The 27,560-nt window shown below is 50.2% G+C and overlaps 9 protein-coding genes across 9 annotated transcripts; 4 read left to right on the forward strand and 5 right to left on the reverse strand.

The window, feature by feature from the left end:
• Positions 1-3,348: 3,348 nt before the first annotated feature.
• On the reverse strand, positions 3,349-4,991 carry AO090023000697 (aldehyde dehydrogenase family protein; the record flags this gene model as incomplete). The annotated part of the gene is made up of 3 exons (XM_001821162.3): positions 3,349-4,529; positions 4,590-4,789; positions 4,864-4,991. 3 exons carry the CDS (start codon positions 4,989-4,991, stop codon positions 3,349-3,351), a joined length of 1,509 nt encoding a protein of 502 aa, XP_001821214.3.
• Positions 4,992-6,090: 1,099 nt separating this feature from the next.
• AO090023000698 (uncharacterized protein) lies at positions 6,091-7,566 on the reverse strand (the record flags this gene model as incomplete). The annotated part of the gene is made up of 6 exons (XM_023235720.1): positions 6,091-6,386; positions 6,450-6,566; positions 6,622-6,639; positions 6,692-6,973; positions 7,071-7,206; positions 7,501-7,566. 6 exons carry the CDS (start codon positions 7,564-7,566, stop codon positions 6,091-6,093), a joined length of 915 nt encoding a protein of 304 aa, XP_023090716.1.
• A 1,387-nt stretch (positions 7,567-8,953) lies between these two features.
• On the forward strand, positions 8,954-11,071 carry AO090023000700 (uncharacterized protein; the record flags this gene model as incomplete). The annotated part of the gene is made up of 8 exons (XM_023235721.1): positions 8,954-9,294; positions 9,343-9,470; positions 9,535-9,657; positions 9,682-10,119; positions 10,188-10,730; positions 10,771-10,793; positions 10,841-10,918; positions 10,964-11,071. 8 exons carry the CDS (start codon positions 8,954-8,956, stop codon positions 11,069-11,071), a joined length of 1,782 nt encoding a protein of 593 aa, XP_023090717.1.
• Positions 11,072-12,250: 1,179 nt separating this feature from the next.
• Positions 12,251-13,139, forward strand: AO090023000702 (peroxiredoxin; the record flags this gene model as incomplete). Its single annotated transcript, XM_001821165.3, has 4 exons — positions 12,251-12,273; positions 12,371-12,732; positions 12,792-13,044; positions 13,100-13,139. The coding sequence occupies 4 exons, from the start codon at positions 12,251-12,253 to the stop codon at positions 13,137-13,139; spliced, it is 678 nt and encodes a 225-aa protein (XP_001821217.1).
• A 1,658-nt stretch (positions 13,140-14,797) lies between these two features.
• On the forward strand, positions 14,798-17,431 carry AO090023000704 (putative regulatory protein Ral2; the record flags this gene model as incomplete). The annotated part of the gene is made up of 1 exon (XM_023235723.1): positions 14,798-17,431. One exon carries the CDS (start codon positions 14,798-14,800, stop codon positions 17,429-17,431), a length of 2,634 nt encoding a protein of 877 aa, XP_023090718.1.
• A 675-nt stretch (positions 17,432-18,106) lies between these two features.
• AO090023000705 (F-box domain protein) lies at positions 18,107-18,772 on the reverse strand (the record flags this gene model as incomplete). Its single annotated transcript, XM_001821167.3, has 1 exon — positions 18,107-18,772. One exon carries the CDS (start codon positions 18,770-18,772, stop codon positions 18,107-18,109), a length of 666 nt encoding a protein of 221 aa, XP_001821219.3.
• Positions 18,773-21,153: 2,381 nt separating this feature from the next.
• AO090023000706 (putative pantetheine-phosphate adenylyltransferase) lies at positions 21,154-22,380 on the reverse strand (the record flags this gene model as incomplete). The annotated part of the gene is made up of 1 exon (XM_023235724.1): positions 21,154-22,380. One exon carries the CDS (start codon positions 22,378-22,380, stop codon positions 21,154-21,156), a length of 1,227 nt encoding a protein of 408 aa, XP_023090719.1.
• Positions 22,381-23,042: 662 nt separating this feature from the next.
• On the forward strand, positions 23,043-25,061 carry AO090023000707 (WD repeat protein; the record flags this gene model as incomplete). Its single annotated transcript, XM_023235725.1, has 4 exons — positions 23,043-23,792; positions 23,848-24,451; positions 24,495-24,581; positions 24,643-25,061. 4 exons carry the CDS (start codon positions 23,043-23,045, stop codon positions 25,059-25,061), a joined length of 1,860 nt encoding a protein of 619 aa, XP_023090720.1.
• Positions 25,062-25,481: 420 nt separating this feature from the next.
• Positions 25,482-27,104, reverse strand: AO090023000708 (acyltransferase family protein; the record flags this gene model as incomplete). The annotated part of the gene is made up of 1 exon (XM_001821170.3): positions 25,482-27,104. The coding sequence occupies one exon, from the start codon at positions 27,102-27,104 to the stop codon at positions 25,482-25,484; it is 1,623 nt and encodes a 540-aa protein (XP_001821222.1).
• Between the last annotated feature and the right edge of the window lie 456 nt (positions 27,105-27,560).

Genomic DNA, 27,560 nt, shown 5'->3' on the forward strand with positions numbered 1-27,560 from the left:
GTCTTAATGCCGTTCGTTTAATGAGGGCGGTCTGGCAATGCTCAAGACGTTAAGTGTCGCATATACTCCGTAACGTGGTCGAGAACCGGCCGAAATGTCTCTGGGGTGATCGCCAAAATAGTGCTAAAGCTACTCCATCCACCAAACAAACGCCAGCTTCAGTGAGATCTACGGTGCATCAAAAGTCTACTTTGGACAGAGTCGCTTTCAGCTGTGACTGTCGGTCTGCCGTACAGGAAGCTTGCCAACGGTCGTATTTGTCATATTGATAGATCGAAGGTATAATTCTATTTTCCCTCCTCCCCTTCCCCCTTAATTTCTTCCGAGGTAGCAAATTCCAACAAGCGGATTCGGCCAGCTCAAACTTGGATGCATTGCTGGGCCGTTAAGTGCACCTGCAGATGCAAACCAGCCGCTTGATATTTAATGTGATCCACCAACGAATACACGGGTCCAGTTACCGGGTTGAGCAGCTGTGGAAAATGCGGTGTAAGCTCACGTAGGACGCAGCAGCGTATCCATTCTTCTCCGTCCTGCCTCAAGGATTGGAATTCCACTGTCCAACCGTTGAGAATGGATCCAAACCCGGTGCATCGGTAGCGATAATCGAAAAGGTATCGACTGATGTACATCCATGATACGTTCTATGATAAGCCTTCGCAGAGATCCAATGCAGATGGGAATGGATTAGGTAGGCAGCCTCACATGATCAATTCTTCATGCAATGCATGACACAATCCGTAACTTACATGATGGATGCATGATAGGTGATCTTGTACCGTACCGTTTCAGACGGTATCAGTACCCGTACCAGACGTACCGAATACCAGGCGTCATGACCGGAATTCGATCAATTGAAACCCACTCTCAGGCCCTTAATTTTTATTTATTATTATTATTATTATTGTTATTTATTTATTTTTCATTTATTTGCCTTTTGTCATTATTTGTTCTCCCCTACTGCATGAAATCCGTCGCCAGATAAGAATGAGATCCCACAACCCCTCCCTTCCACGATCGAATCACCGCCGTGAAGTCAGTCCTCGGGTGCAGGCAAGATAGACCTCCACAGCAAATAAAGAAGCCAAAATCCCTACCACGCAGCCCAACTAAAAGCAAATCCAAATAAGGATTGCTGCATGCTGCAGCTAAAAAGATAGGATCCCACTCCAGAGCTGCCACGACAGACACTTCAAGAAACCCAACCAACGGGCCAACCACACCGCAGCATCGAAAATCCAACGCTTGGCTTTTTGTCATTGGAGGGGTATTTTTCGATTGCCGCGATTTTCCTCTCTTTTTCTCCTCTGCCTTCCCCATCTGAATGGATCCTTTCTTCCATGTGGCTGTGGATTGGCTGGTGCTCCAGTAATTTCTCATTCGACTACCTCCCTTCGGTTTAGGTCTTTATTAGGTACCGAGGGAGAGTACTACCTGACTGACCTGTCCCTGTCCCTGGGAACAAAAGGTGTGAATGTGAGGTGGTAGTGATTGTTGTCGTGCATTTAGCTTAGGTGTTGTATGCATTCGTTGTTTGGAGCGAGGTAGGTGTCCCTGATTGGGATCCCGACGTGTAGATGTTGAGTTGTCGTCCTGTGTGTCTCGTTTTGACTTCCGTTTCCATGTATACCACGGTAGTTAAGAAGTAGGCTGGTTGTAGTGGGTACCGAGTGATGTATGCTATGTTGTTTGCAGGAGATGGGTAGCAAACTAATCAAGTTACGTTGCTGACCCTGCATTGCATTCGACCGGGTTGTGAGATCTATACTTGGGCATCCCGCATGTACCTCCCAACTCTTCATGAAAACACTTCTCTATACAAGTGTATACATAGATATATCACCATATCCCTAATAGAACACTAATCAAGTTACACCCCTCCCTACCATATCTACCTTCAACCCTCAAAAAAATAAAAATAAAAATAAAAAACCTCCATATCCTAACCCTCACTTCCAAGTAAACCAAACTGTAGATCCCAAAATCGACATCGGGTACCAACACATCTCACGTGGCCACGTACATAAACGTAAGAGCAAGCACAGTACATTCCAAACTCTGTCCAGCATCAAGCCCTCATTTCTTTATTTCCTTCACCGTACCACCTCCTTATCCCTATCCCTACGCGAAAGAAAAAAGATGCGTTAGTGTTAGTGTTACCATCTCAGCCCGGTCAAACCCAACCAATGTCCCCTCATTGGACACAATGCCGCTATCTCATCACTCACCGAGCATATTCTAGAGTTTGGAATCGACTAGTATATGGATCTCATTGTAGATGTAGATCCCTGCGTTTATCTTATTGGGTATATTAGATCTCGAGATGTGTAACAAGGGTAGATGATGTATCTATGCGTGATCATGCATGTGTATATATTTATATTTATATATTTATGTTAGTGCAGATCTGATTATCTATTACTAGTAGTAGATTCGTAGTCTTTGTCTTTGCTTTTTCTCTGGGTGTAATCAATATATCGAGCTTTCTCCTTCTACGTTGATGATATTATTGTATATTGTATTTAGATTAAACGATTACAAAGATTCAGGTAATCCCTTAAATAACCCTATAGATATCTCCCCAACATCAAACCATCGTCAAGCCTAACCGCCTACTACCATCCTCACACATACCAATCCCCCCTAGTAAATTAGTAATTACTACCACCGCGAACTATGTCAGCTGATACAATGAACAGGCGAAGCTGTACGTGTAATGCTCGTCTAGGTGGCTGTGTTCGCTTTCCCCTACAACTGTGGGTCAGTGGGATGCACCGTATGTACGATAGGCGATGGGATACCTAGATTAGGTTGCGCTGTATGTATAAATGCCTTGTTAGGTGGTTCGGCATGATGTGCATTCCTTGCTTGGGGGTCATGTACTAGGTATGTAGGTTTAGGTGTAGCGAATCGGGGTGGCTTGGATGGGTGGGGTTTGTATGTATATATGTGTATATGTATGTATGGATGTATGTGTGTATGTGGGTGTGTCTGTGTGTGATTGAAGTCGGAGTTTGTTTGTGATGTGCCTATTGTATGGTGGGTGAGATGAGAGTTTTGTTGGGTAGGGGTTTGGATTTGGATTTGATGTAGGTGGTTGTGGTGGAGTCCAATGTGAGTATACCACGTTTGTTTCGATATACTTTGGGTTGGTTCCTTGGTTTGGACTATTACTAGTATGTGCAGGGTGTGTCGACTCTGCTCAATATTGTCTCTCGTTGGTGGATTATCTGCATGGTTGCTTGCTGGATAAACTTCTTCCTTATTTAGTAATTTTTGATCCAATTGGCATCTGACTATCCTATATACAAACATTACACATCATCAATGAGCTTGCCATGCATTACATTACAGCTTGGATCCGAGGTTGACGTGAATGGCCTTGACCTGCGAGTATGCTTCCAATCCGGCTTCGCCGAGCTCACGGCCGATACCGCTCTGCTTGATGCCACCGAAGGGAACGCGGAAGTCGCTGTCGTTGCTGCTGTTAATCCAGACCATGCCCGCTTCGATCTCAGAGGCCACGCGGTGCGCCCGCTCAATATCTTTGGTGAAGATGGCTGCTCCCAGTCCGTAGGTCGTGTCGTTGGCGCGGGTCACGGCCTCATCCTCAGCAGCAAAGCTGGAAATAACGACGAACGGGCCGAAGACCTCCTCGCGATAGATACGCATGTTGTCCTTGACGTTCGTGAAGATGGTTGGCGCGATGAAGAAGCCCTTGCCGTCGCCGACGTTCTTGTAAGGCTCGCCGCCAGCGACGAGAGTTGCTCCTTCGGATTTGCCAGCCTCGATGTACGAAAGGACTCGGTCGTACTGTGCCTTGGTGACCTGAGGGCCCTGGAAGGTGTCGTCGGCGAAGGGATCACCAACTTTGCTGACCGAGGCCACTTCTTGCTTGAAAAGCTCGATAAACTTGTCATAGATTGATTCGTGGACCAAGATACGAGAAGTTGCTGTGCAGACCTGTCCTTGATTGTACATGATGCCGATGTGCGCCCATTTAGCAGCCTGCTCAATATCTGCGTCGCCAAAGACGACCAAGGGAGATTTACCGCCGGTTTCAAGGGTGATGTTTTTCAAAGTACCGGCGGCCAACTTCATGACCTCTCGGCCAGTCAAGGTTGAGCCGGTAAAGGCAACCTTATCGACATCAGGGTGGGTCACCAGGGCGCTGCCGGCAACTCTTCCGAGGCCGTTGACGATATTGATAACACCCGGGGGGAATCCGGCTTCCTTGATGAGCGTGGCGAGGTAGAGAATGCTGAGGGGTGTCTGCTCAGCTGGCTTCATGACAATGGTATTACCGCAAGCCAGCGCAGGGCCAAGTTTCCATGCAGCCATGGCAAGGGGAAAGTTCCATGGGATGATCTGGCCCACTACACCAATTGGCTGACGAAGGGTGTAGGCAAGCTTGTCCGGCGTGGTGCTAATGGTTTGGCCATGAACCTTGTCGGCCCAGCCAGCATAATACCGAAGAGTGTTGATGACCTCACCCAGGTCCGAGCTCAAGGAGACAGAGTAAGGCTTGCCTAGCCAGGGTCAGTCAAGGGACAAACGCAACTATTCAGCTGTAGAATGAAGACACAGACCATTATCCCACGTTTCAATGGTAGCCAGAATCTCCCTGTGCTGTTCAATGAGATCTGCCAGCTTCAGCATCAAAGCGCCCCGGTCCGTTGGTGGAAGTAGCTTCCATGATGGATCCTTGAATGCCTTGCGGGCAGCCTTGACGGCGATGTCAATATCTTCCTCGCCCGCAGCATATACAGAGGCAATCTCTTTCTCATCTCTATGAACTTGTCAGTTTCAGTTGCTTCGGATCACGGGACATGGCGTCCGGTTCGACTGAACTAAGTCACTTACGCAGGGTTGATCGTGGCAAACTTCTCGCCCGATTTGGACGGAACAAACTCGTTGTTGATAAACAGACCAATGGGCTGAGCGTACTTACGCCCATTGGGGGCCGTCAATTGTACAGTGACGTCCGACATGATGGCTGGGGAGCTGTAAAAGAGTCGACGAGGAAGTGAGGAGGATAAAGGGAGCTTGAAGAGGGGAGGACCACGCAGGCACAGGCGGGTTAAGAGTGGAGAGGGACAGAGGGGCATTAATACAGAGAAAAAGAAAGAAGAAGAGAAAAGAAGAGAAGGACAGCGAAGTGAGGAAGGCGACCTTATATAATAATACAGGATACTAACGAGCGTCAGGGATTCTCTTGCAGCATAGATGCAGGTAAAGTTGTTGTTCGAGCTCCCCCGCCAGAGATAACTGGAGATCCAATGAGATGGCAGGTGACTTGCCCACTACTCGGTGGATATCGGATACACTTTCTCTTCCCAGGAAAGCCTTACGTTCTAGAATAATTTGCTCTTTTCTGGATCCCCAATCAACATCCCGTCTTCCAACGTGGTTGCGATGCGATTCATAATCAGAAAAATGGATCTTCTCGTCATGGATGATGAACTGGAATGAGATCCAACAGCCACCCCACTCTTCTCTTCGTCCGCCGTCCGCGGCCACCGACTCATGGATCCGCTCCTCACCACATCACCATGCATCTATATCCCTGATAGACTTCGAACTGACCAAGGCCTTCCCCGCCTTCCCCTCCTCACGGTCCTTCGTTCCGGACTCGAGTGCTGACCCGCTCGGAACGCTCTCCAATCATCTGCAGCCTGCAGGTCATCATCCAGCTTCCCGCCGTCCGGCTGCCGATCCCCACCATTCATAAGACCCTGATCAGGTGTGGACCTTTTCCTACTATCTTCCTGCCAACGCGTAAAACGTCTTGGTCTATAAATCGTCTACGGTTAAGGTACCAGGGCACCGCTATGTCGAGTGCAAGTATGTACCAGGTAAAACCTGATAATAGCAGTCGATGCCGTCTCGTCCCGTGATCAGTAGGTGGTCATTCAAAATACCATTCACATTATTGGAACACCTCAAAACACACAAGAACCCGGTTCATTGTACACAAGGAAACAAAAACGCCTGTGGCGAGCTTTAGGACTCAGCCCAGAGTCGCTTTGGAAATGGGGAAAAAGAAATATGAGATGACATGAAAATGAAAAAAGAATTTCGTATCTTCCTCTACTCGCTGGTTTCTTCTGCGCTCTCTCCCTCCGATGACGATGACTCCTTTTCCTTGGCTAACCCTAGGATGAAGTCCCATTCTTTCTTGGTAACGCGGGAAACACTGAGCCGGGATTGTTTCAGAACCTGAAGGTTCTCGAGTGGATCTCCCGCCTTCGCGTGAGCTTTGAGGTCGTTTAGTGAGACGAAGTTCTGGAACTTGCGTCGGAACTCGACATGGACCACGTCCCATTTGGGGTCCTCTCGGGAAGATTTCTCGTCGTAGTATGGGTGTGCAGGGTCAAAGGCAGACTCTGGAGTGCTTTTGCGTTAGTCATCGCGCCGGGGATTGGGGAATTTGCAGAATTGAGACGGACCGTCTGGTGTATGTTCTTGTACAATCTCCATAAAGCCCGCAACTCCAGGCACTTTGCAGTTGGAGTGGTAAAAGAAAGCGTAGTCGCCCTTCTTCATCTCTCTGATGTGATTCCTTGCTAGTCATCGTAAGCTTGTGGTCTCGTATGTCGCTAGCTTACTGGTCGTCCTTACCAGCAGGGTTCCGCACACCTAGCACAAGGTTAGCATCAACTTGGCCGACAGATATAGATACATCACGCACCATCCCAGGGTTCTGGCTTGCTACGCGAGGCCAAGTCATCGATGGAGAACTTAACATCAACCCCTTTCTCTAAGCGCGACTCGGGCTCAGCTTTCATCAACCAATACGAGCGGCCGGAATCATCTTCATCCGCCTCATCCTCAGCCTTGGCATCTGCTGACTCCGATTTCGGTTGCGTGGATCTGTCTGTCGGGGTGTCTGCTCCATTCTGAGCAGGATACTTCCTAGGCCTTCCGACTGGCCGCTTGCCCTCCTTAGGAGTACTCGGTTTCGAGGGAGTACCTTAAGGCACGTTAGCGGATTCTCTTCTCGAGGCACCTTAATTGCAGCTGAGATGAGAGGATGGGAAGAAGGGATAGATGATAGGGGAACTACATACTGGCAGACGGATCCTTGCGGGGACGGCCCCGGCCCCTTTTAGGACCCGGCGAAGGCTTGGGGCCACTTCCTTCAGGGTACTTGCGAGGACGACCTCTCTTCCTTTTCTCTCCAGTAGCTGGATCAGGGACAGCAGCCTGCGGAGATGATGACATTAGTTCCCGTTATCTGAATATGGACGTAATGAATCGTGTCCTTGCTCGCGATTTTTTATTTTATTTTTCTTGTTTCATCAAACGGAAAGTTGTCTTGTGTTACGAAGAGAAAGGGAAAATCCAGCGCGGGAAAAAGGAATGGAGCGTCAGTGAGCGGCGGTCGCGAATTGCCTTTTATGATGAACATTCGCTTGACGCGCCTCACGTCGGACCTGTCGATCTCCGGAAAGACGAAGGAGAAAAAGAAATTCCGCGATTCACGTCGGGCATACGCACTCTTTTAGGGGAATTGTTTTCTTCGGCCGCAGGCACGCTTTCAGACTTGCGCTTCTTGACTGGCATTGTTGTCATAGGCAGAGAAGTCTGCGTGATGAAAGGGTGGGAGGTGAGGGGGTGAGGAGAAATCGGAAATAAGAAATCAAAACAAAAGGCAGATTCGATAAGAGAAAGAGAGACAATGGAAGCCAACCAGTCAAAAGACAGGAGGCGGGGAGGAGGACACGGCGATCCAGACGCGCCGAAGGGAAAGAACTGTCAATCCTGTGTTAGTGTTAGTGTTGGTGTTGGTGCCAGTCCGCTGCCAGTCGCGGTCGAATAATTATCTCAGAGTGAATGTTCAACCCTGGTGGGAAGGAAAATTGGGGGGGGGGGGGGGGGGGGGAGGGGAGGGAATGAAGGGGACCTTCTCACCTAATGAGCAGGAGTAACCTGAAAAGCTAGGCAAGGACCGCTGGCACGCACTTGAACAAGATGAGTTGAAGCTTTGTTTTGCGCCCGGGGGAACGGGGGACAAGCTTGACTGGACTGGACGCGCGCCGGCGCCAGTGGACCCGAGCCGATCATAGTCACGTGGTGCCGCCTTGAAGGATAGGCTAGTTCTATAGTATGAGTTTCCTATCCAACCATGGACCTGTATACTACTAGGTAGTCCTCCACGTGATGTTCCCTTGGAGACCCGGGCGCATTGGAGCTTTCGTTCCAGTTCTATCTATCGATAGGGTCACTTAACTACTATTGAATAACATATTTGAAGCAAGATATATGTATATGTATATAAATATTGCTGACAGATTATCTAAACCTAGGAATCGTGGATCAACCGCCATAACCTCGGATAGCCCGTCGAACTACTCCGTACTGAGTATGAAAGTTCCGGATGCAACCATCGGGGAGGAAGAGCTCATCTCCGGTTGGCGGGATTTGAACATTTCTCGCATGCAGCTCTGAGCTGTTAGTTTCGGTTATTCTCTAGCAGTTATGCAGGTCACGGGAATCCCGCTGTATTCGGGAGTTTGATCGATCGTACTTGAACAGCTCATGAACCAGAATTGATTTCCATAGCATAAGAAGCAAAACAAAAAAAGGAAAAAATATATTCAAGGCTTACATCTACGATATAGACTCGGGATAAACTACCAACAAGCTAGAGAAAGCCACCCTTTACGGGTCAGATCATCGGCGATTACGCCGGGATACTTCCAGAGTAGATCCCCCGTTCTCCACCTCAGCTTGCATTAACTTTCCAAAGTTTTCATTCGCAGGACTTAGTAACCATTGAGTCACTTGCGCTCGTGGGTCACTGATCGACGCCTTATTAATGCTCATGGCTCTAGTTATCTTATTTTTGTTCCTTTGCTAACAGGGAGAATATTTATTGTTTTACACTTCCCCACATGTGCTGGATGATCTCGGCTGAGACCCAGCGGACGGCAGGTCTAAAGAAGCCAAGATGCATACCGTACCCAATCGGCAGTTAGATCCGACCCCAGATGGCGTTGAAGTGCTAGAATACGCAAGGGAACCGGGGGATGGAGAGGGACAGCAGCATAAAGAGCAAATAAGCAACACACCGGATTCTGATCAAGATGTTGAATATCTCTATCTCAACTTTGACACCACCTTGCCACACCCCGTGGGCATCACTTCCCCGCAGCCGGAACAAGCGTCTCCACCACCATGCCCCAATCTCACAAAGTACGCTTCACCCTTCATGTGGGCAGAATCCCGCAAGACCGTCGTCACAGTTATATCGTGCTGCGTAACAGCTATGTCGGCTTACGCTGCGGGATCGTACACCCCTCCGGCTGATGAGTTGACAGCCTAGTGGAATGTGAGCAGGGTTGTATATAATCTGGGGATTTCTCTATATACTTTAGGTTTCGCTATCGCTCCCATGGTGCTGGCACCTTTCTCGGAAATTAATGGGAGGCGGCCTATTTTTGTGTCTAGCGGTTTAGTATTTACCGGTCAGCTCCCTTCCCTCTCACAGCTCGCAATGGAGAAGCCAAAACTAATATCTATGGTTGATAGTGTGCTTGATCGGAAGCGGCGCCACGGAGTCTTTTGCTGGCATGCTTGTGGCCAGGTTCTTTCTTGGTGTTGGCGGATGTGAGTTGCCCTGCTTTGCACCCCTCCTACTGCAATACAGTTCAGGTTGACGCTGTTGATTCACCGTAGCTACCTTTTCGACAATGGTGGGCGGTGTCATCAGTGATATATACCATGCTGAACACCGCAATGTCCCCATGTCGTGCTTCTCTGGCGCAGTTCTCTTTGGGACGGGCCTGGGGCCACTCATTCCTGGCTTCATTGATTACCGCGCCAATTGGCGTTGGATCCACTACTCCCAAGCTATCGCTTCTGCAGTGCTAATGCTTGTCCTCTTTGTCTTTCTCAACGAAACCCGGGGGAGCGTGCTTTTAAGCCGAAAAGCTAAAGCTCTCAATAAGTACTACGACACACTGGAAAGCGCAGGCTATGTTGGCGTTGTGTTTTGCTCAGACGACGACTTCATGGAAAAACAACAGGTCAGACGCATACGGTGGAAGGTAAAAAGCGACGAAGAGCGCGAGAGTATAACCAAGATGATCACCATATCCTGCTTTAGGCCGTTCCGTAAGTGGCAGACGTCCCTCTTCCGATGGGTGGTATCAGCCCGAAGCATAGCTGACCGCCCCATCAAGACCTTTTGTTAACCGAACCCGTGGTTTTCTTCTTTTCGCTCTGGGTGTCTTTTAGCTGGGCAGTCCTGTACCTCCAGTTCATTGCGATCCCAATCGTCTTTTCGACCAACTACCATTTCAATGTGGAGCAGACCGGCGCAGTTTTTGCAGCGGTGTCTATCGGTGCATTGCTGGCTACCCCTTTGAGCATCTACCAGGAGAAGTTCGCTATGCGGATTGGTAAGATGTCGAGCACCCCAGAGGGGCGTTTGTATTTCACATGTGCCGAGTCGATTTTGCTGCCCATTGGTCTCTTCTGGTTTGGATGGACATCATTTTCCTCAGTCCCGTGGATCGTGCCAACGATTGCTGTGGGATGCTCGACGATAGGCATTTTCTCCATCTACTTGGCCGCCTTCAACTACCTTGCTGATACTTACCATCGATACGCCAGTTCAGCGATTGCTGCGCAGTCATTCTGTTCGTCCCGCTTGTACCCCAATAGCAAGTCCGTGATTTTGACGGTCTTTAGGTCGAAATGTTATGGGGGCCGTCTTCCCACTGGTTACCAATGCAATGTTTAATAACCTGGGTTACCCAGCAGCCTCCAGTCTGCTCGGGGGTATTGTAAGCAAGATATTCCTCTATTCCATTACTCAGACTAACCCCAGCAGGGTGTTCTGCTGACAATCGTGCCCTGGGTCCTAGTGTTCTATGGACCTCAAATCCGTGCCAGAAGTAAATTTGCAAGTGTATGAGACTAGAATGTTCATCTTCACCCGCCTGTTGCTAAACAGCCTCTAGGAAATCATGAATCAACATTAGGTTCTTCGAAAGCGCAGGTGGCTACGGAACCTGACGCGAGACTCGATTGGAAAAAGACCTCAAATATCGGCTTGGCTTGACAGCGTTGTACGACATACATTGATCGTTTTCCAACGCATACTAAACAAGCGCTACGAAGACAGCACCGTTGTATATAAGACCCCCCTGATAATGACATAGTACTAGTAGTACAGAGCAGGGTGGGTCCTCAATCAATCTAAGTTTAGTTACCGAGCTTTCCAAAGTGCCGGCCAGGGGTCCCTCGGGATTCACTACTACATAGTATTAGTACTAACGTACTTATTGTCCATCAAGAGGGAACGTCCCCTTCATCCCGGGTTCCTTATTACTAGTACTAGTGCAACATCTCGGCTTATCACTTGCGAAGTTATCGGGCATATGACGGGAGGTGATGTGCGAAATTGCGCCATCTTTGACAGTGTCCATTGGCCCTAGTGATTGGCATTGTCGGCCGAACTATTCTTCTCTTGTCAGTAGTCGGCCGATAAACTCGGGTGGATGGACATAGCCAAGGAGGGTTATGCAAAGGTTTTGGAAAGAAGAGGGGAGGTAAACTTGAGAGATACCAATTGATCTTTCAGTATAGCACATGGGATGAAGCATCAAACGTCCGATAGGAAGGTGCAGTGTAAAGGTAAGTCGGGTGATGGTCTCGACTCTCATCCTTGTATTACATTTTTACTACTAATGAAGACGGGACATTTCCTCGACAAGTCCAGACATACCATTGGTTCCTGGAAGATGTAGTCGTGTACTAACCTCTGTCACTAGTACTCCGTAGTCACAGAATCCGATATCTTCATGAACCCCGGCATAATGTCGTTTGACTGCAATGGATCGTGGGGCACTTCCGAAAAGGGATGCGCTAAACAGCCCACCATAGAATGAGCTCATGGCTGGCCAATGGGGATCGTTCTGCCCCGCGGGCGGTGGTCAATTGCGTGATTTGGAGGAGGAACAGCGACGAGACGGTCATTCGCCGAACATCTATCGAGGGGGAAGATCTGGAGGGGTCGAGAAGCTGGAGGGCTGAGGGTACCTTAGGCGGTTACTATAGGAATCTGGAGTCTGGCACCCGGAAAAGGTACATCCCTTCACCTAGTGCTCCCCCGCCGCCGAAACTATTTCAAGGTCTCCTTTCCCCCCTCCATTCCCCATCTTCTCTCGCCTCTCTTCATCATCCTCACCATCTAATCACACTTTCATCCTTACTTGGATACCTCCTTTACTCCTTCACAATGGCTCAGGAACGTGCTGCCCCGTAAGTAACCTTGCTGTTATCGTTTTTGATCCTCCTGGGTGACCTAAAGACCGTCAACATGGACTCAATCGGGGACTGACATGGCAATTGACTATAGCATTCGTCTCGGCTCTACTGCCCCCAACTTCGACGCTGACACCTCCAACGGTCCCATCTCCTTCCATGACTACATTGGCAACAGCTGGGCCATTCTTTTCTCTCACCCCGATGACTTCACCCCCATCTGCACCACTGAGTTGGGCGCTTTTGCCAAGCTCGAGCCCGAGTTCACTGCTCGTGGAGTCAAGCTGATCGGTCTGAGCGCCAACGGCACCGACTCCCACAAGCTCTGGATCAAGGATATCGATGAGGTTACCGGCTCCAAGCTCACCTTCCCCATCATTGCCGACCCCGAGCGCAAGGTCGCCTATGCCTATGACATGGTTGACTACCAGGACACCACCAACGTTGACTCCAAGGGTGCGTTGTAGTTCTCACAACTTGGAATGGTGCTTCGAGTTGCTAAATAATCATTGCAGGTCTCGCTCTGACCATCCGCTCTGTCTTCATCATCGACCCCAACAAGAAGATCCGTCTCATCATGTCCTACCCTGCCTCTACCGGCCGTAACACCGCTGAGGTTCTCCGTGTTGTCGATGCTCTTCAGACCACTGACAAGCACGGCGTCACCACCCCCATCAACTGGCTCCCCGGTGATGATGTTGTCATCCCCCCTCCTGTCTCCACCGAGGATGCTCAGAAGAAGTTCGGTGAAATCCGCGCGGTCAAGCCGTGAGTGTTTCCCTCCCTGCTGAGAGAGAGATTGGTATTAATCTGTCCTGACTAGTTACCTGCGTTTCACCAACCTCAACAACAAGAAGGAGTAAATTATGGCGCAGTTTCCCCCTCAACCACTTCCCGCTAGCTGTTCCCAGGAGGAATAACCAGGTCAGACGTGGACATGGTTGGGAGCGTTTTCATGAAAAAGAGTATGACAGTCACGGCTTAGCATCTCGAATAATATGATACCTCTTATGATACCATTACGGACTCTTTGCTACAAACCCAGCGTAGAAACTCCTTTAAGGAAAGACATATTGATATATAGATCAGAAAGATGGTATTAAGTTTGCGCCCCACGGGGCGAGATAGGGCGAAAAGCCATTCTGCAATCGATGTCATCCTGCATAAGACTGCATAAAGAACCAGTCAATCATAAGACGAGATCAGACTATACAAAGCGAACCGCTGAGTAAATATAGTAACACTGCCAGAAAACAGTCGCACCTGTCTACCTCGAGCAGGCCAGGTAAAGGACCACTCGTATATACTCCATTCATCCATTCCTACTATATATATACGATACTTTTACGATTTCCGCTGCCCGTGGCTTAGAGATGTGGCCGTTGATTGGGCGCGTTCAAGTCTTGCGGTAATATGGACGGGCGACTTCCCATTCTTTGTTCAACCCCTCTATCGTTCGCCTTCTGTATGACAGAACGATGAGATAGAGCGAAGGGATTCGTCTGGCCACTCGTCGGATCCTAGCGCGTTTGGTTCTCCAGATATCCTCCGATCGCCGTGCCACTTCAAGTTTATAAGCACACTTGAGAAGAGAGACAAGGTAGTCTTATTCTCACATCGTCATCGGTACGATAAAAACAGATTGCATGTCAAGAGACTGCGGTGTTAAAGACCCTGTCAACACATACCCTGTTTGGGGGGCAAAGGGGGAAAACCAGCATCGATTCCGAACAGGCCATGGATGGAAATGATAACTAGTGGGTTCGGGATATGGCTGAATGAATGAGTGAGGGAATCTGTGTTGGCTCCAAGACTGCCCATATCGGCCCTCCGTCGCTAATTGTTTCCAATTGTTCTTCATGCTTCTAGTGTCGCCTGTCAAAAAGATTGACTTTCAACGTTGGAAAGGGATAAATCTAAATCGCCGAGTCAGCTCCACTTTCGCAGTGTGCCTGGAACCACTTTTCTCTCGGAGACCGCCTTGAAGCCCGCACTTTCTCCGTTCACCTCGTCTCTCCTCACCGTTCGGAAACAACACCTTCTTTGCATACGGCGGGTTCACTGGAGGACCTCCCTTGCAGCCAATCCAAAAAGCGTCCAGGAGCCGTGTCTGTGATCCGGAGGCTGGATTTTGCTCCTTATCGACGGAGCGTCTGGGTTGGTAGCCGCGGGGAAAGAGAATCCACTGGTCCCATCACGTCTCCCGCCCGGCCCCTGATCTGAGCAAACCGATCGCGACGATTACGATTTACACCTTCGATCTACCCTTCGCTTGCCTCGGGGCCCAGACGGTCATTTGAACGACAATCCTTTTTTTACAACTTCGTTTGCGGTTTACGAGTGATATGATACCCTATTCGTTTGACACCTTGTGCTGAAAAGTTCGAATATTGGATGACAAACATTTTACTTACAACGTCGATTCGACCTCCCGGAGATCGTCAAATCCGAGCGAAATCCTTATAACGCGATAGATCTTGGGATATATTGACCGTACCATTGAAAACCGTCCATTATCAAGATGATGTCCCGGAGTCAGTCGAGTCTGGGATACCTGGACTCGAATCGGGAGGATCTTGCAGGTTCTGGTGTCTCTCCCGGACCACAACAGCCGTCTTCCGCATCGGGTCCTATAAATTTGTCAGGTCTAGTATGCAATGTTCGCCGGACAACAGGAAGAGAACCGCATCCGTTGGTAGGTGCGACTACAACTATATTAGGCGATAAGCTTTACGTGTTTGGCGGTCGTGTTCTCTCGAAGAGCCGCCCGCAACTGACGTCCGACATATATGAGCTGGACCTGATCCGACGTCACTGGACAAAGATCGATGCCACTGGTGATATTCCTCGTCCGCGATATTTTCACAGTGTCTGTGCCCTTGGAGACAACAAGCTGGTGTGTTATGGTGGTATGTCACCCAAGGATACCACACCCAATGGCTCTACGGGGCAGGAGGCGCAGCCAGAGGTGGTGGTGATGTCTGATATACACATATTCGATGTTCCTTCGCGAACATGGACTCGAGTCCCTGCTACCGACTCGCCCCAAGGACGATATGCCCATTGTGCGACAATCTTGCCTTCCAGTGCTCACTTCACGTCGGCAACTGCACCTCTTTCGGCTATCCATCATAACCCCGCGTCGTCGAATCCTCACCAGGGCTCGATCGGTGTGGACATCGATGGTTTTGGTGGCGCAGAAATGGTGGTAGTGGGAGGGCAGGACAGCTCCAATCATTATATTGAGCAAGTCAGCGTGTTCAACCTTCGCAGTCTGAAGTGGACCAACACAAGCCCCCTAGGAAGGAGTTGTGGCGCTTATCGTAGTGTGGTTGCCCCATTGGCCGGTATAAATGTTTCGGACATCGGGTCCGCTTCCATCGATAAGGAAGCACATGAGCCTGTGGAGGAGTCGCAAGTAGAGGGATGCCCTATGCTGATCTACTCAAACTACAACTTCCTAGATGTTAAACTAGAGCTCCAGCTGCGCTTACCAGATGGTCGTTTGATTGAGAAGCCGATGCAGAACCAAGCATCGCCCCCTGGCTTAAGGTTCCCCAATGGAGGCGTTATCAACGGACACTTTGTGGTCAGTGGCACGTATCTTACCTCCTCCAAGCAGGAATACGCCCTGTGGGCACTTGACTTGAAGACGCTCACCTGGGGCCGTATCGATGCTGGTGGGACAGTTTTCGGCCAAGGAAGCTGGAACCGCGGAGTACTGTGGGCGAGAAGGAACACCTTCGTGATTCTCGGTCATCGGAAGCGTAGCCTAGTTGAGGATTACAACCACCGACGACTCAACTTCTCGCACGTGTGCATGGTCGAGTTGGAAGCATTCGGACTCTACAATAACCCGTGCAGGACAGCTCCGACATCCGGATACATTTCTCATAGCTCCCCTGCAGTCCCCGCATCTCTTCACCCTAAGTTGGCTAAATTAACATCTGGTGGAAGACCATTCTCATCCGCCTCTGACGAACTGGGAAGACTAGCTCAATCTCTCCCCGAGATGACGGACATGGAGCTTCAAGCGGTAGGAGGCGAGCGCATTCCCGTCAACTCTCGAATCTTGACTAGAAGATGGGGACCGTACTTTATTCAACTTCTACGAGAATCTTCTGACAATGGGGTCTCCGACTCTGCCACATTGCGCCCAGCGCTCCAGATGTATCCAAACCGTAACTCCAGCATCACAATTACTCCGTCAATCGGACCGAATAGCACCTATTCCAACGCCACTACTCTCGTCAGCAATCATTCAAACCCCTCCAAGTCATTGTTAGCGAATCTTGAGATACCCTCTGCGCATAGTTTACCTCCTACATCTAGACCCCGCGTGCTGTACTTGCCTCATACCTACCTCACCCTACAGGTTCTCGTCTACTACTTCTACACGTCTTCCCTCCCACCAGCGGGTTCCTCTCTCTGTACGCCCCAAATCCTCTGTTCCCTTCTCCAACTTGCGCGACCGTACCAAGTGGACGGTCTCCTGGAAGCCACTGTCGAAAGACTACACCAAGTGCTCGACGGACGCAACGCTGCCGCCGTCTTCAATGCCGCCGCCATGGCTGCAGGTGGCGGCAGAGGTACCGGATTCACCAGCGGACCAGGAGGTACTCTGGAAGCCCTCAACGGCGTCCACGGCAGCACAGACTCCGTCGCCGGCACAGGAACAGATACCTCACACAGCCACCTTACGTCGGACTCCTCAGACACGGAACACGGCACATCCGGCATCTCCGTCGCAAGCAGCACCAGCGGCGCCGCCAGTGGCTCCAGAGGCATCCCTCTCCGCATCAACACCAACATCTTCAGTCGTCGCCAGCGCAATACGACCAACCTCGAACGCGACCGCGACGACTCCATCAGCAACGCCAGCACCGCCACCTCCGCCTCCACAAACACCAGCTTCGACCACTCCGACACCGACGACGCCACGCACTCCCACCGCCGCCGCAACACAGACGCCGAACTCCGTCCCAACCGCGAGATCTGGACCGGCGACCTCAGCAGCGTAATCGGCCTGCAAAAGCGCGGCCTCCGCGGCCTCATGGAAGGTCGCCGACTGCGCGAACGCAGCGCCAAACCGGCGAGCACAAGCGGCCCCGTATCTATTCCTCCAGAGAACCCTCCCTCGGCAGGCGCCGGTTGATAAGCACCGATACTAAGATCCTTATGCGATGCATCTATTTTATCTTTTTCTTGTTGCCTTCTACCGGTTTTCCTCTACGTCTTGTATCCCCTCCCATAGCGATGTTTCGGCTTCTGGCTTCATTTACCCCTTAGCTTGCCTGTCATGATCTCGATGAAAAATTAGAGGTTCTTGATCGAAATGTATAGAATTTTCGTTATTTGTCTTTTCAGTACATGAATGCTGTGATGTTTAAATCTGCATCAACACGGGTTTGTTTATAGTACACCCACCCTTGGGATTATCGAATAAGTTCAATACCAGTCCTTCAGGTCATGGGACAGCGTTTATTCATCAGTAACTATACAATAAGTAGATGCAACTTATGAATTGAAGTTGATTTGTCTAAGAAAAGACTTGCCAGATCTTGTTAGCTGATTTGTTCATCAAATCTTACCCCGTATGGGTGTGTAGAGCTGATAATAATTGGTAGTATGATCAGCTATAGTGAAAGCCCTAGGATGCTGCACGGAGCTGTTATCTGCTCCCAGAATCTTCTCATGTACTTTCAGACTTGACTGGGTTGCTCTGTGCTTTTTTTTTTTTTTTTGGACTATTTGAAAAAGATGCGACGTATACAGAAAAACTAAAGCATTACCTCCCCAACCCTTCGCTCATCGTAGAGCAGTACTTATGCTATTGCCGGCCTCGTAACATGTTTCCGGGGCTGGAGAGTACCCACGCCTCCCAGAGCAACCTCTGCTCGCGCCTCACACTCAATCCATTATCACCTAGGTCATCCGCAGTGAGTGCTCTCAACCGCTCCAGAGTTGTCTCCGAAAACGAACGCCGGGTGCTTCCGCAGGGAGAGAAAAACGGGTAATCAGCATTGAAACTTGCATGATAAGGGGGTAGGGCGAGTGTAGGTTCTGGGACGACGGAGAGGACCGATGTGCTGGAAGTACTGGCATAACCATTGGTATCTGGTGAGTCCAAATCCAAATGGTCTGCGTAGTCGATGTCTCGTAAATCTATACGTTCTACTTGGTCCATTTCGTCGTGCAGGACGGACAGGATATCCCGCCATCGGCCTCCATTGCGAAGGTAGACGCCAACCAATGCGATATCACGGAGTTGTCTCCTATGTCGGCGGATCAGGGAGACAACCTCTTCCGAATCAAGGCGCCAACCTTGAATGCTGAGAGCCCGCAGTCTTTTCCACTGTAGGCGGTGGAAAATGAGTTCTAGCGAGAGATCGAGAGGCATATTGGCCCGAAAGCCTAACTTTATTGAGGTTAAATTCTTTGCGGATAGAAAGAAGTCATGAAAGACGCTAGAAACAGATTTGATGCTGCTCGTCATGTCTTTGGGGGAATGAAAGGTGACATCTATGCTCGTTAATCGAGCACCCAAGGTGGATAGCGTTAGGGGAGGTGTCTGCGATAGCTTCACTGCGGACTCTGGGCTAATCTGAGGCCCCACAAAGCGAATAGCGCTGCAGTTTGACTCTAGTAGAGAAATCGCTAGGCTTGTGATAGCCCGCGTGCAAGCTGACTCCCAGTCTAAATAAACGGTCTCTGCTGAAGATTGCTCACGTATATAATCTAGTAACTGCTCGTCCGCTCCATCCTGCAAGCGAAGCAGTTTAATTTGTTGGAGAGACGAGAATGCAGATATAGCGCGGCGCAAGAGTAGCATATCATGAGCCCCAGCGATGATGTATTCCTGGTCTTCACGCCGGCTCTTCTGTACTTGTGAAACTGCGAGGTTTTGCGATTCAACTACTTTCAAGACACGGGACCAGTCTAGAAACCTGTCAGCTTGACTTCCGTGCAAGTTTAACGAATTAGCAGAGACGGTACCGCTTCCTTGATAAAAGGGCCGCACCATGTACGTGAATGATCTGACATGGCAGGCCAGCTGCATGTCCAGAAGGTCCTCTAACCTCCGAAACCCATCTCGTGAAAAGCGAAGGACAAAACGAGGGAATTTCCATGGAGTAGCGATTCGCTTGAACCTTGCACACACCAGCCTGAATCGGTCTAAGTCGGAGGTTTCCCCATGCGCGGAGCTGCCATTGGGCACGTAGGAGCCGTGGCTGTTCGTGGGGGAGGTATCGTTAGAGGAAGGCTCTGATCCCAAGAGAAACGAGAGGATGTGACTGATCAGTTCGTCCGCAAGGTCGTCAATGCGCCGTGGTCTGTCCATGGCTTTTTCTTAGCAGGGCAGCCGCGTCTCCGGCTGCTTTGGCTACCCGCAACAACATGGAAGTCGGGCCTGGTCAAAGAGAATCGAGGAGGAAGGTGCACCTCATGGAAGGGTGCATGAACGTAAGTCGATTGTAGGCGAACACTCTGCGTAATAAAATAAAGGAACGGGAAGTTGAATAAGCAAAAAAAAGGAGTGTAATGTAGCAAGGGCCTTGAAGGGTAAAAATAAAAATTTACGTAGACAGGAAAGGACGAAGAAAAGAAAAGAAAAGAAAAAAGAAAGACAAACGTAAAGTGATACATCCCCTCTCCAGTCCCTAGACAGGCACTCTCTATCAACTGCAGAGTAGGCGGGCCACCGAGACAGCGCTTGGAGCACGGAGGCATGTCTGACAAGATTTAGAGTGTCCCACATGGACCATGACCTAACCCGGTCGACTGGGATCATCGTCAATATTGAACCCAGGGCATTTCCCCCGGGCCAACACCGATACGATATTGGACAAGAACTGACACACACCAGGGTCACATGATCGAAAGGGTATGCGGTTACCCAGCGTGAACCTGCAGGAAAGGTTGCAAAGGAAGAGAAGGATTGGTGATTAGAGTGATCGTGGGCTAGGCCCAGGATGATGGAGGGGGGAAGAGATGATGCGACATGAGAGTCAGATACCTGCAGACGAACCCCGCCTGGGAAGCGAATCGTATCGTGGCGCGGTGTAGCTGCAAGCCTAGATGACTGGCGCGAAGACCATGGCCACACTACCAACGGAGTATGCAGTATAAATAGAACGTCATGGAGCAAGTTGGCAGCCAGCAGGCAGAAAATCGACCGAAGTCACAACAATGGACTGCATGACATGGCCTCAGAGGCCACAATTACCGCGTGGGTGGGCGAATCTGCTGTGAGAGGGAAAGGATCAACATCCACTTAACATGCATCGTCGTCCAGTAGTCGCCGGCCCGGCTGCGCAACCCCAAACATTGGGGGAAGATAAGATCTCCTGGGGAGCTTTTCTTTTCCAATGGCGTCCAAAACGACCAGCAGAACAAGTCATCGTCCCATAAAAATAATTAAACCAGGAATTCAAGACGAGAGGTGGGAAAATAAAAATTGGGGGAAAAAAAGAGGAGTGGGGAAAGTGAAGAATCCAAACAAGTCCTCCTCGGAGTTATTAGCACCACACTCTATACATAATATGGGTGGTTTAAATAAAAAAAAAATATAAAAAAAAAAGGCGCTCGAAATGGGTTTACAGGAATCTGGATAGCCTCATTGGCGCCCTCGTCATTTGTCCGTCCCACGGGAAATGCGACAAGAGAATCAATCCCCCCAGGGAAGGACAATTCGTTGGTTGACGTGGACTGGGGAACTCATGAAGTATGTATGTATGTACAAATAATGTTGCTGGGGACCCAATCCGCAAGTGTGCTTGCTTTAGCAGTGTGACCATGAAAAATGTCCGTGACGAATAAATGATGGCTGCATAGGTCAAGCTATGAAAAAGCAATTTCCCGTCTCCAGCCAATCGTTCAACTTGATTCGTTCTTGGCTTGTTCCATCCGCTGCCGTCTGATATCCGTGCTGCTGATTTTGGACGCAAAGTCTTCGAAATCACTTGACGGCACGTCTTTGGAATGGAGCACGTCAATCTCAAACACATCGAGCCTCTTCCAACCCTTCTCTGCACGTTTTTCGTTGACCGCGGCACCTCCCGAGCGAGTCTCTTGGGAGACCACGATAGCGCTAATGTCCTCCTCCGTGATGGTAGGCCCAAAAGGATCGGAAATCTGCACAAGTTTCAGTGTCAATCCGGACCGTACTTTCATCACAATATATTTTCCATTAGGTCCTGGCTGCGTGACCCGCTCGGTACGTGTGGCGTTCTTGTCGGGAGGGTAAAAGTCCATGATGGCCGTCAGAAAGGATGCAACACCTTCACACCGCTCATCCCAGCTTTCCAGGCACTCGGCATACTTCTTGTTGACTAGCAGTTCATCACCAGTCACGCCAATTGTCAGAAGCGCCTCTTTCCCCGGATTGGTGTCCCGAACGGGATCTAAGACCAATGCCATGGCAGTGAGCAGCAACTTGTGTCCAATATGGAAGTGATCGAAGGTGCCGCCTACAATAACCGAATGATTTGTCTGGCTTCCTCGCGAGTCGTCCGGCGCCACAATTGATTCCAAATATGTCCAGTTGGAGGCGCCGAAAATGGAATGCAGAGCCCCGGCATTCGGGTCCTTAAACTGGGAATAGATACTACTGAAGGCCGTTGCTAGATTCTGACCTACTTGGTTATCCGGGTAATAGATTCGGTCCCACGGACGAGCTGATGTCGCAAGGGTTTGCAAGTCTAGGACGGGTCCTATCTGCGAAGCCTGGGAGGAGTCCTTCCCGGAAGGATGTACGGTATCCAAATCAAGCAGAATGACTCGCGTGTTGATACCACCCGGAGCATCCAGCTCAATATTGTTCTCAACGGAGACTATCCCAATGAGCCTATAGAGATTTGCTAGCAAGCATTGGAGACTTTTGAACAACTTAGCCCGAGGCTGACAGGTATGTGATTGAAGTCCCGGAAGAAAGAGAGCAATATCCAAAATGGCAGCGTGGTTGGTACCATTGAGTTCAGCAAGCTTGGTGAAAACTGTAGATAGGAGCGATTCATACACATTTCTGCATTGCTCGAACGACGCCGCTGGTGGGGGTGGAAGCAGTAGCAGTGCCGAGGCCGAGCTGATGCGATCTAAAGCCATACTGAATGCGGGGAGCTGTGTTTTGTATGACGAAGAAACACTTGCGATGGATACGGCTGTTGATGTGGAAAATAAAAGTAGAAGTGTGAAGATTGGAATCGAGTACCAGGAATGAGAATCTCCCGTTCCAGAAGATTTGGAGTGTACTTGTTTTTCTTTTCCTGAGAGTCTGGGGAAGACTTTAGTCGTAGTAAGATCAATTGGCACTAAAAGATAAAATCAATGAATGTAAATGTATTGGGAAATCCCACCCCCGCGGGCGGCTGACTCAGCGGTACTGAGACATCCCAAGTCAATCAATCAATCGACCTGGACCTGGATGAACGTTATCCCTTCTTATGCCCGTCTCCCGCTTCTTCCTTTCCTCTTGCCCTCTTCCAAAGCTCTAGGATGTTCTGCTGAGCTACTCCCAAGGCCATCTGTACCGAGTGATTTAGACAAGACCACGTATGCCCTTGGTGTAGCCAGAGCTCCTAGCTTACGCATCCCTCTCTCTCCCCGCCTCCAAGTGCAGTCGGATACAACCCAACATTTTCAACGGCAACCCCGGACGGTGGAAAACGATCGGAGCAATTGTGTACGCAACTTGACAGGTAAAAGTCTGGTAATCTATCCCTAGAAGGAGAAAATCCATCGTTGTTCCAAATCGTGGCCTCGGTACCATGTCGAACCCATCGCAATCCTTCGAGCCCAATCGACGAGCGACAACTTATGGCCGGCCTGAGGAGCTGCACATTCCGTCTGGGGGTATGGGAGCTGCGAATCTACAGCGACAGTCCATGTCCCATGAATTCCCTGCCACCGCCGATAACCACGTTCCGTCTATCAATGTCCACCCCACGAACTCTCAGCCCAACCAATATGGCGCCGGCGGCAATAACACGGCTCTTCCAGGCGCGCTTCAGCCAGGAAACGCCAACCGCCCCCCAGCAGTATCTATAAACACCGCTCCGTCTGGCATTCCTACCCTTTCCCAGATGTCTACACAGTTACAGCAACAACCGCAGCCGCAGCCGCAACACCAGCAACCACCACCACAGCAGCCGCAGCCTCCGACAACGCCCCGCTCCAACATGAGCAACGCTCATGGACACTCGAGATCTAGCCCGGCAAATGCTAGGTATGGGTCATCACCTGGTGCTGGGTTCCCGCCTCATACTCCACAAGGCGCGAAATACTCTCCTTTGGGACTGGCCGACATCCGGCCGACAGGCGATCTTCTGGGTGACCCTATCACCAGCCCCGGGTCGTTACCCTTCAATGGAGACAATCAAGTGCCGTCAAATAGCAATTATATTGCACCTTGGCCGATATATGCAGTAGATTGGTGTAAATGGCCAATTCCTGGGAACTCGGGCTCCTTTGGGGGCAAGATTGCGCTTGGAAGTTATTTAGAAGATAACCACAATTATGTGCGCCTCTCTTTACCCATTTCGTCCCCCTACAGATGGCGCTAACTTAGTTCAGATACAAATCATTGATACCCACTGGACTAAACCAGACCCAGATACACCGGATGCAGCAACTGGCGAGATTAAGCTGGAATATGTCAAAACGGCAGAGGCCACACATTCGTACCCCGTCACGCGAATACTGTGGGAACCTCCATCATCTCAAAAGCAGTCTACTGATCTCCTGGCGACATCGGGGGATCATTTGCGGCTATGGTCCCTGCCTGCGAATCAGCCGGTGCAGAGCTCAAACTCGATTACAAGATCGGCGACCCAAAGGGATACGCCTTCCGCTAAACTTTCTCCGTTGGCGTTACTCTCGAACTCAAAATCTCCCGAGCATACTGCCCCCATCACCTCGCTCGACTGGAACACGATATCTCCAAGCTTGATTATCACGTCCAGCATCGACACGACTTGCACCATTTGGGATATCCCTACACTCACCGCCAAGACGCAACTGATTGCACACGATAAGGAAGTGTATGACGTTCGATTCTGCGCAAACAGCGTCGATGTTTTTGTCAGTTGCGGTGCCGATGGTAGTGTGCGCATGTTTGATCTCCGCAGTCTGGAGCACAGTACTATCATCTACGAACCGACGGAAAAGAGTGATAAGCGTAAGTCCTATTCACGGAATCCCGTCCCTTTCGAAACTAACAGGGGTTTCGTCCACAGTAGTCAGTCCCGGAAATGGCAGCCCCTCGGCCCCGGCATCCATATGGCCTCCGCCGCTTCTCCGAATCGCAGGTACGTAAGACAACTGGTCTGCCTGTCATACAGCAGCATCATCAGATACTAACGAAAGCAGCATCACCTCATGACGCCCACCTTTTAGCCACGTTTTCTCAGGACTCCAATATTGTCCGTGTCCTAGATGTTCGTCAACCCGGCCAGGCCCTGTTAGAACTCAAGGGCCATGGCTCCTCCATCAACTGCGTGGAATGGTCCCCGAACCGCCGTGGCCTGCTCGCCTCCGGCGCAGACGACTGCTGCGTTCTTCTGTGGGACCTCATGAACCAGCACAACGCCGCGTCTGTCCCGCCCCCGGTGCACACTCCCGGTGCGCCCTCGGCCACCCAGGAACGTGGTCCTGCTGCCGCGTGGCAGTGTGATTACGAAGTCTCCAACATCAGCTGGTCACCGCAAGGCGGGACAACCGGCGCAGGGCATCCGCGGGATTGGTTAGGAGTGTGCGGTGGACGGGGAGTTTGGGGTGTTGCACTATGAAAGAATTGACGCATTTACTAGACGCTATTTCCCATACCTACCAGTCAGCCATTTACCCTGCTGCGTTGTTCCGTGTCTTATCCACAACGGCTGACTTGCATCGTTCGACCATGGAAGCGACATCGTACGGTCTGATATGAGTGAATGAATGAATGAACGATTGGAAGTTAAGAGTATGTATGGATCTGTAATGTTTTTCTTTGAGTTTTCTGCTAGGATAGGATAGCAGCCCCAAGGACAGGTAAACAGAGGGGTATATGTAACTACTGTGGTCTAGTCTTTTCCAGACAGATGGCATGATATATAACAGGGAATAAAGAAGCAAAAGACACGACAGTCATCAGAGACAATATATATATACGTCATAATGCGCTCGCTAAAACAAATACCGAATGGAAGATCAAGAACCCGGAGAAGCGATCACTCGCGACGGGAGTTTGCACTTCCGTTCTCCTTTCCCGTCGCCTTGACAATGACCTTATCCTCCACCCACCGGGCGAATTTGACGCTCGGTATATCCACAGCGCGCCAGTAGATATCACCAGCCCACAGACATAGAGGGAGACAGATGAGCCAACCGATCAGGAAGCCCAGGCAGTACTGGAAATCGGAGGCCTTGCCAATGACCGCCCAGATATTGGGCATGAGGGAGTAACCGAGCGAATGAAGGATCGGCCCATGCACAATGTAGAAAGCGAAGGAGATCTTGCCAAGGTACTGGGAGATTGGGTTTGTGAAGAGTTTCTGGATGTCTTTGGAATGGTTGATGCTGAAGACGATGAGAACCGCCCCGATGGTTTGTGGGAACCGGTGCGGTTCGGGATAAGTTTTTGGGGTAATACTCCAGGTCCACATATAGAATGGGGTCCATCTGTAGCCCGTGTTAGGGGCAGAGCCGAAATAGAGGCCTACAATGAAAAGCGCGATCCATAATTTGCGATTGGATAGTCCAAAAGGGTGGTACTTCGTTGGGAAACGGACACTCCATGGCTTTTCGCCCTCTGTTGGGCGCTCCCATGTACCGTTGATCAGGTCCGCTTCGGCCATCAACATGCCGCTTAGGAAGAGGACGACGTCCCAGCGGCCCCAGCGCATACAGAACCAGACTAGTGTGCTGACCAGAGACATCCTGATGACAGTGGTTAAGCGGGAGGTGGCCAAGATGGTGAGGAAGAGGACAATTGAGCAACGGAATTCCACGGGGATGGTCCATAGGTGTGGATTGTAATAATTATAGTACAGAGCCCAATCCCATGGGTTCATCAGATGCACTACTGTGGAGTACCAGTCCCAGAATTGTTTGTGAAAGGACTTCATGATGGGCGGATGCTGCTCATTGGTGCCCTGAATCGTGTGTCCTTCGTGAAGAACCCTCTGCGAATAGTCATACACACCCAATCGCACGGCCAGCATAACGATCAAGATGCCAATGACTGAGGGAATATAGAGTCGGAGGCCACGGCGGAATGTAGAGGAGGCCAGCACGGTGAAGGTCTGTTCCCATGATCGACTGCGGATCATTTTCAACGGTTTGTAGGAAAGTACATATCCGGAGATCACGAAAAAGATGGCCACCATGATATGGCCGGATACCAACATATGGAGGATGGGCAGCTGGAAAAGGTTGTAATTCCCATGACTGAAGCCCCATCCGACCGCAACTTTCCAGGTATAAGTAAAGAGGAAATGAAAGTTGAAGACGAGAAGACATGCCCAACCGCGCAAACCGTCCAGCGCTGCGATGGCATGTAGTTTCGAGGACTCGGGCGGTTGGCCGCCCACCAAATGCTGCAGATAACTAGGAGTAATGGCGATCGCAAGTCTGTCCAGAAATGATTCCAAACATGCTTTCCAATTGTTGGTGAGGGCGTGGGCACGACTCGAGGGATCGGAAAGGATGTGCGACGGCGTGAAATCGGTGATATTCGTCCATTTCGTGGTTTCTTGGGAGTCGCGATTGATTCCAGACTCTAGATCATTCAGGGGAATGTTGTCCGTCGCGGGGGAGGATCGAAGATCCTGGTCCCGACCGTTAAATGCCATCGCAGCGACAGGTGGGTTAAGGAATGTGGTCGAGGCGCAATTCCCTCCCCACGAGGATTCTCAGGAGAGGAGTTCTCGATATTAAATGATTCCCGATTAAATGCGGAAGGTGATTGCGTAACCACCAGTGGACCGCAAGCGGCATGCGAGTTCCTTTCCGTCCAACGTGGCCTTGCGAGGGATCGACATCCACCCAATCTGAGGTGATCCGGATTGATTTCGCCTCAATGAAGTGAGAGGGAAGCCCTTACTTCCAGAGGAAACGGATGGGGTTAACCGGCTGGAGTCTAGACAAGATTTGGCGGGGTGAACTATAGATATAGTTATAGTTATAGTTATCCACTTGTATATAAGCCAAGAAATATTTATAAGATGAGAAAGAAAGATACTAGAACGAAAGGAAGGAGTGATTGATCTGTAAAAACGAATGAAGAAAAACTGAGAAGAAGAGAAAAA

This window comes from Aspergillus oryzae, chromosome 3, assembly GCF_000184455.2.
Source record: "Aspergillus oryzae RIB40 DNA, chromosome 3".
Classification (NCBI taxonomy): Eukaryota; Fungi; Ascomycota; class Eurotiomycetes; order Eurotiales; family Aspergillaceae; genus Aspergillus; species Aspergillus oryzae.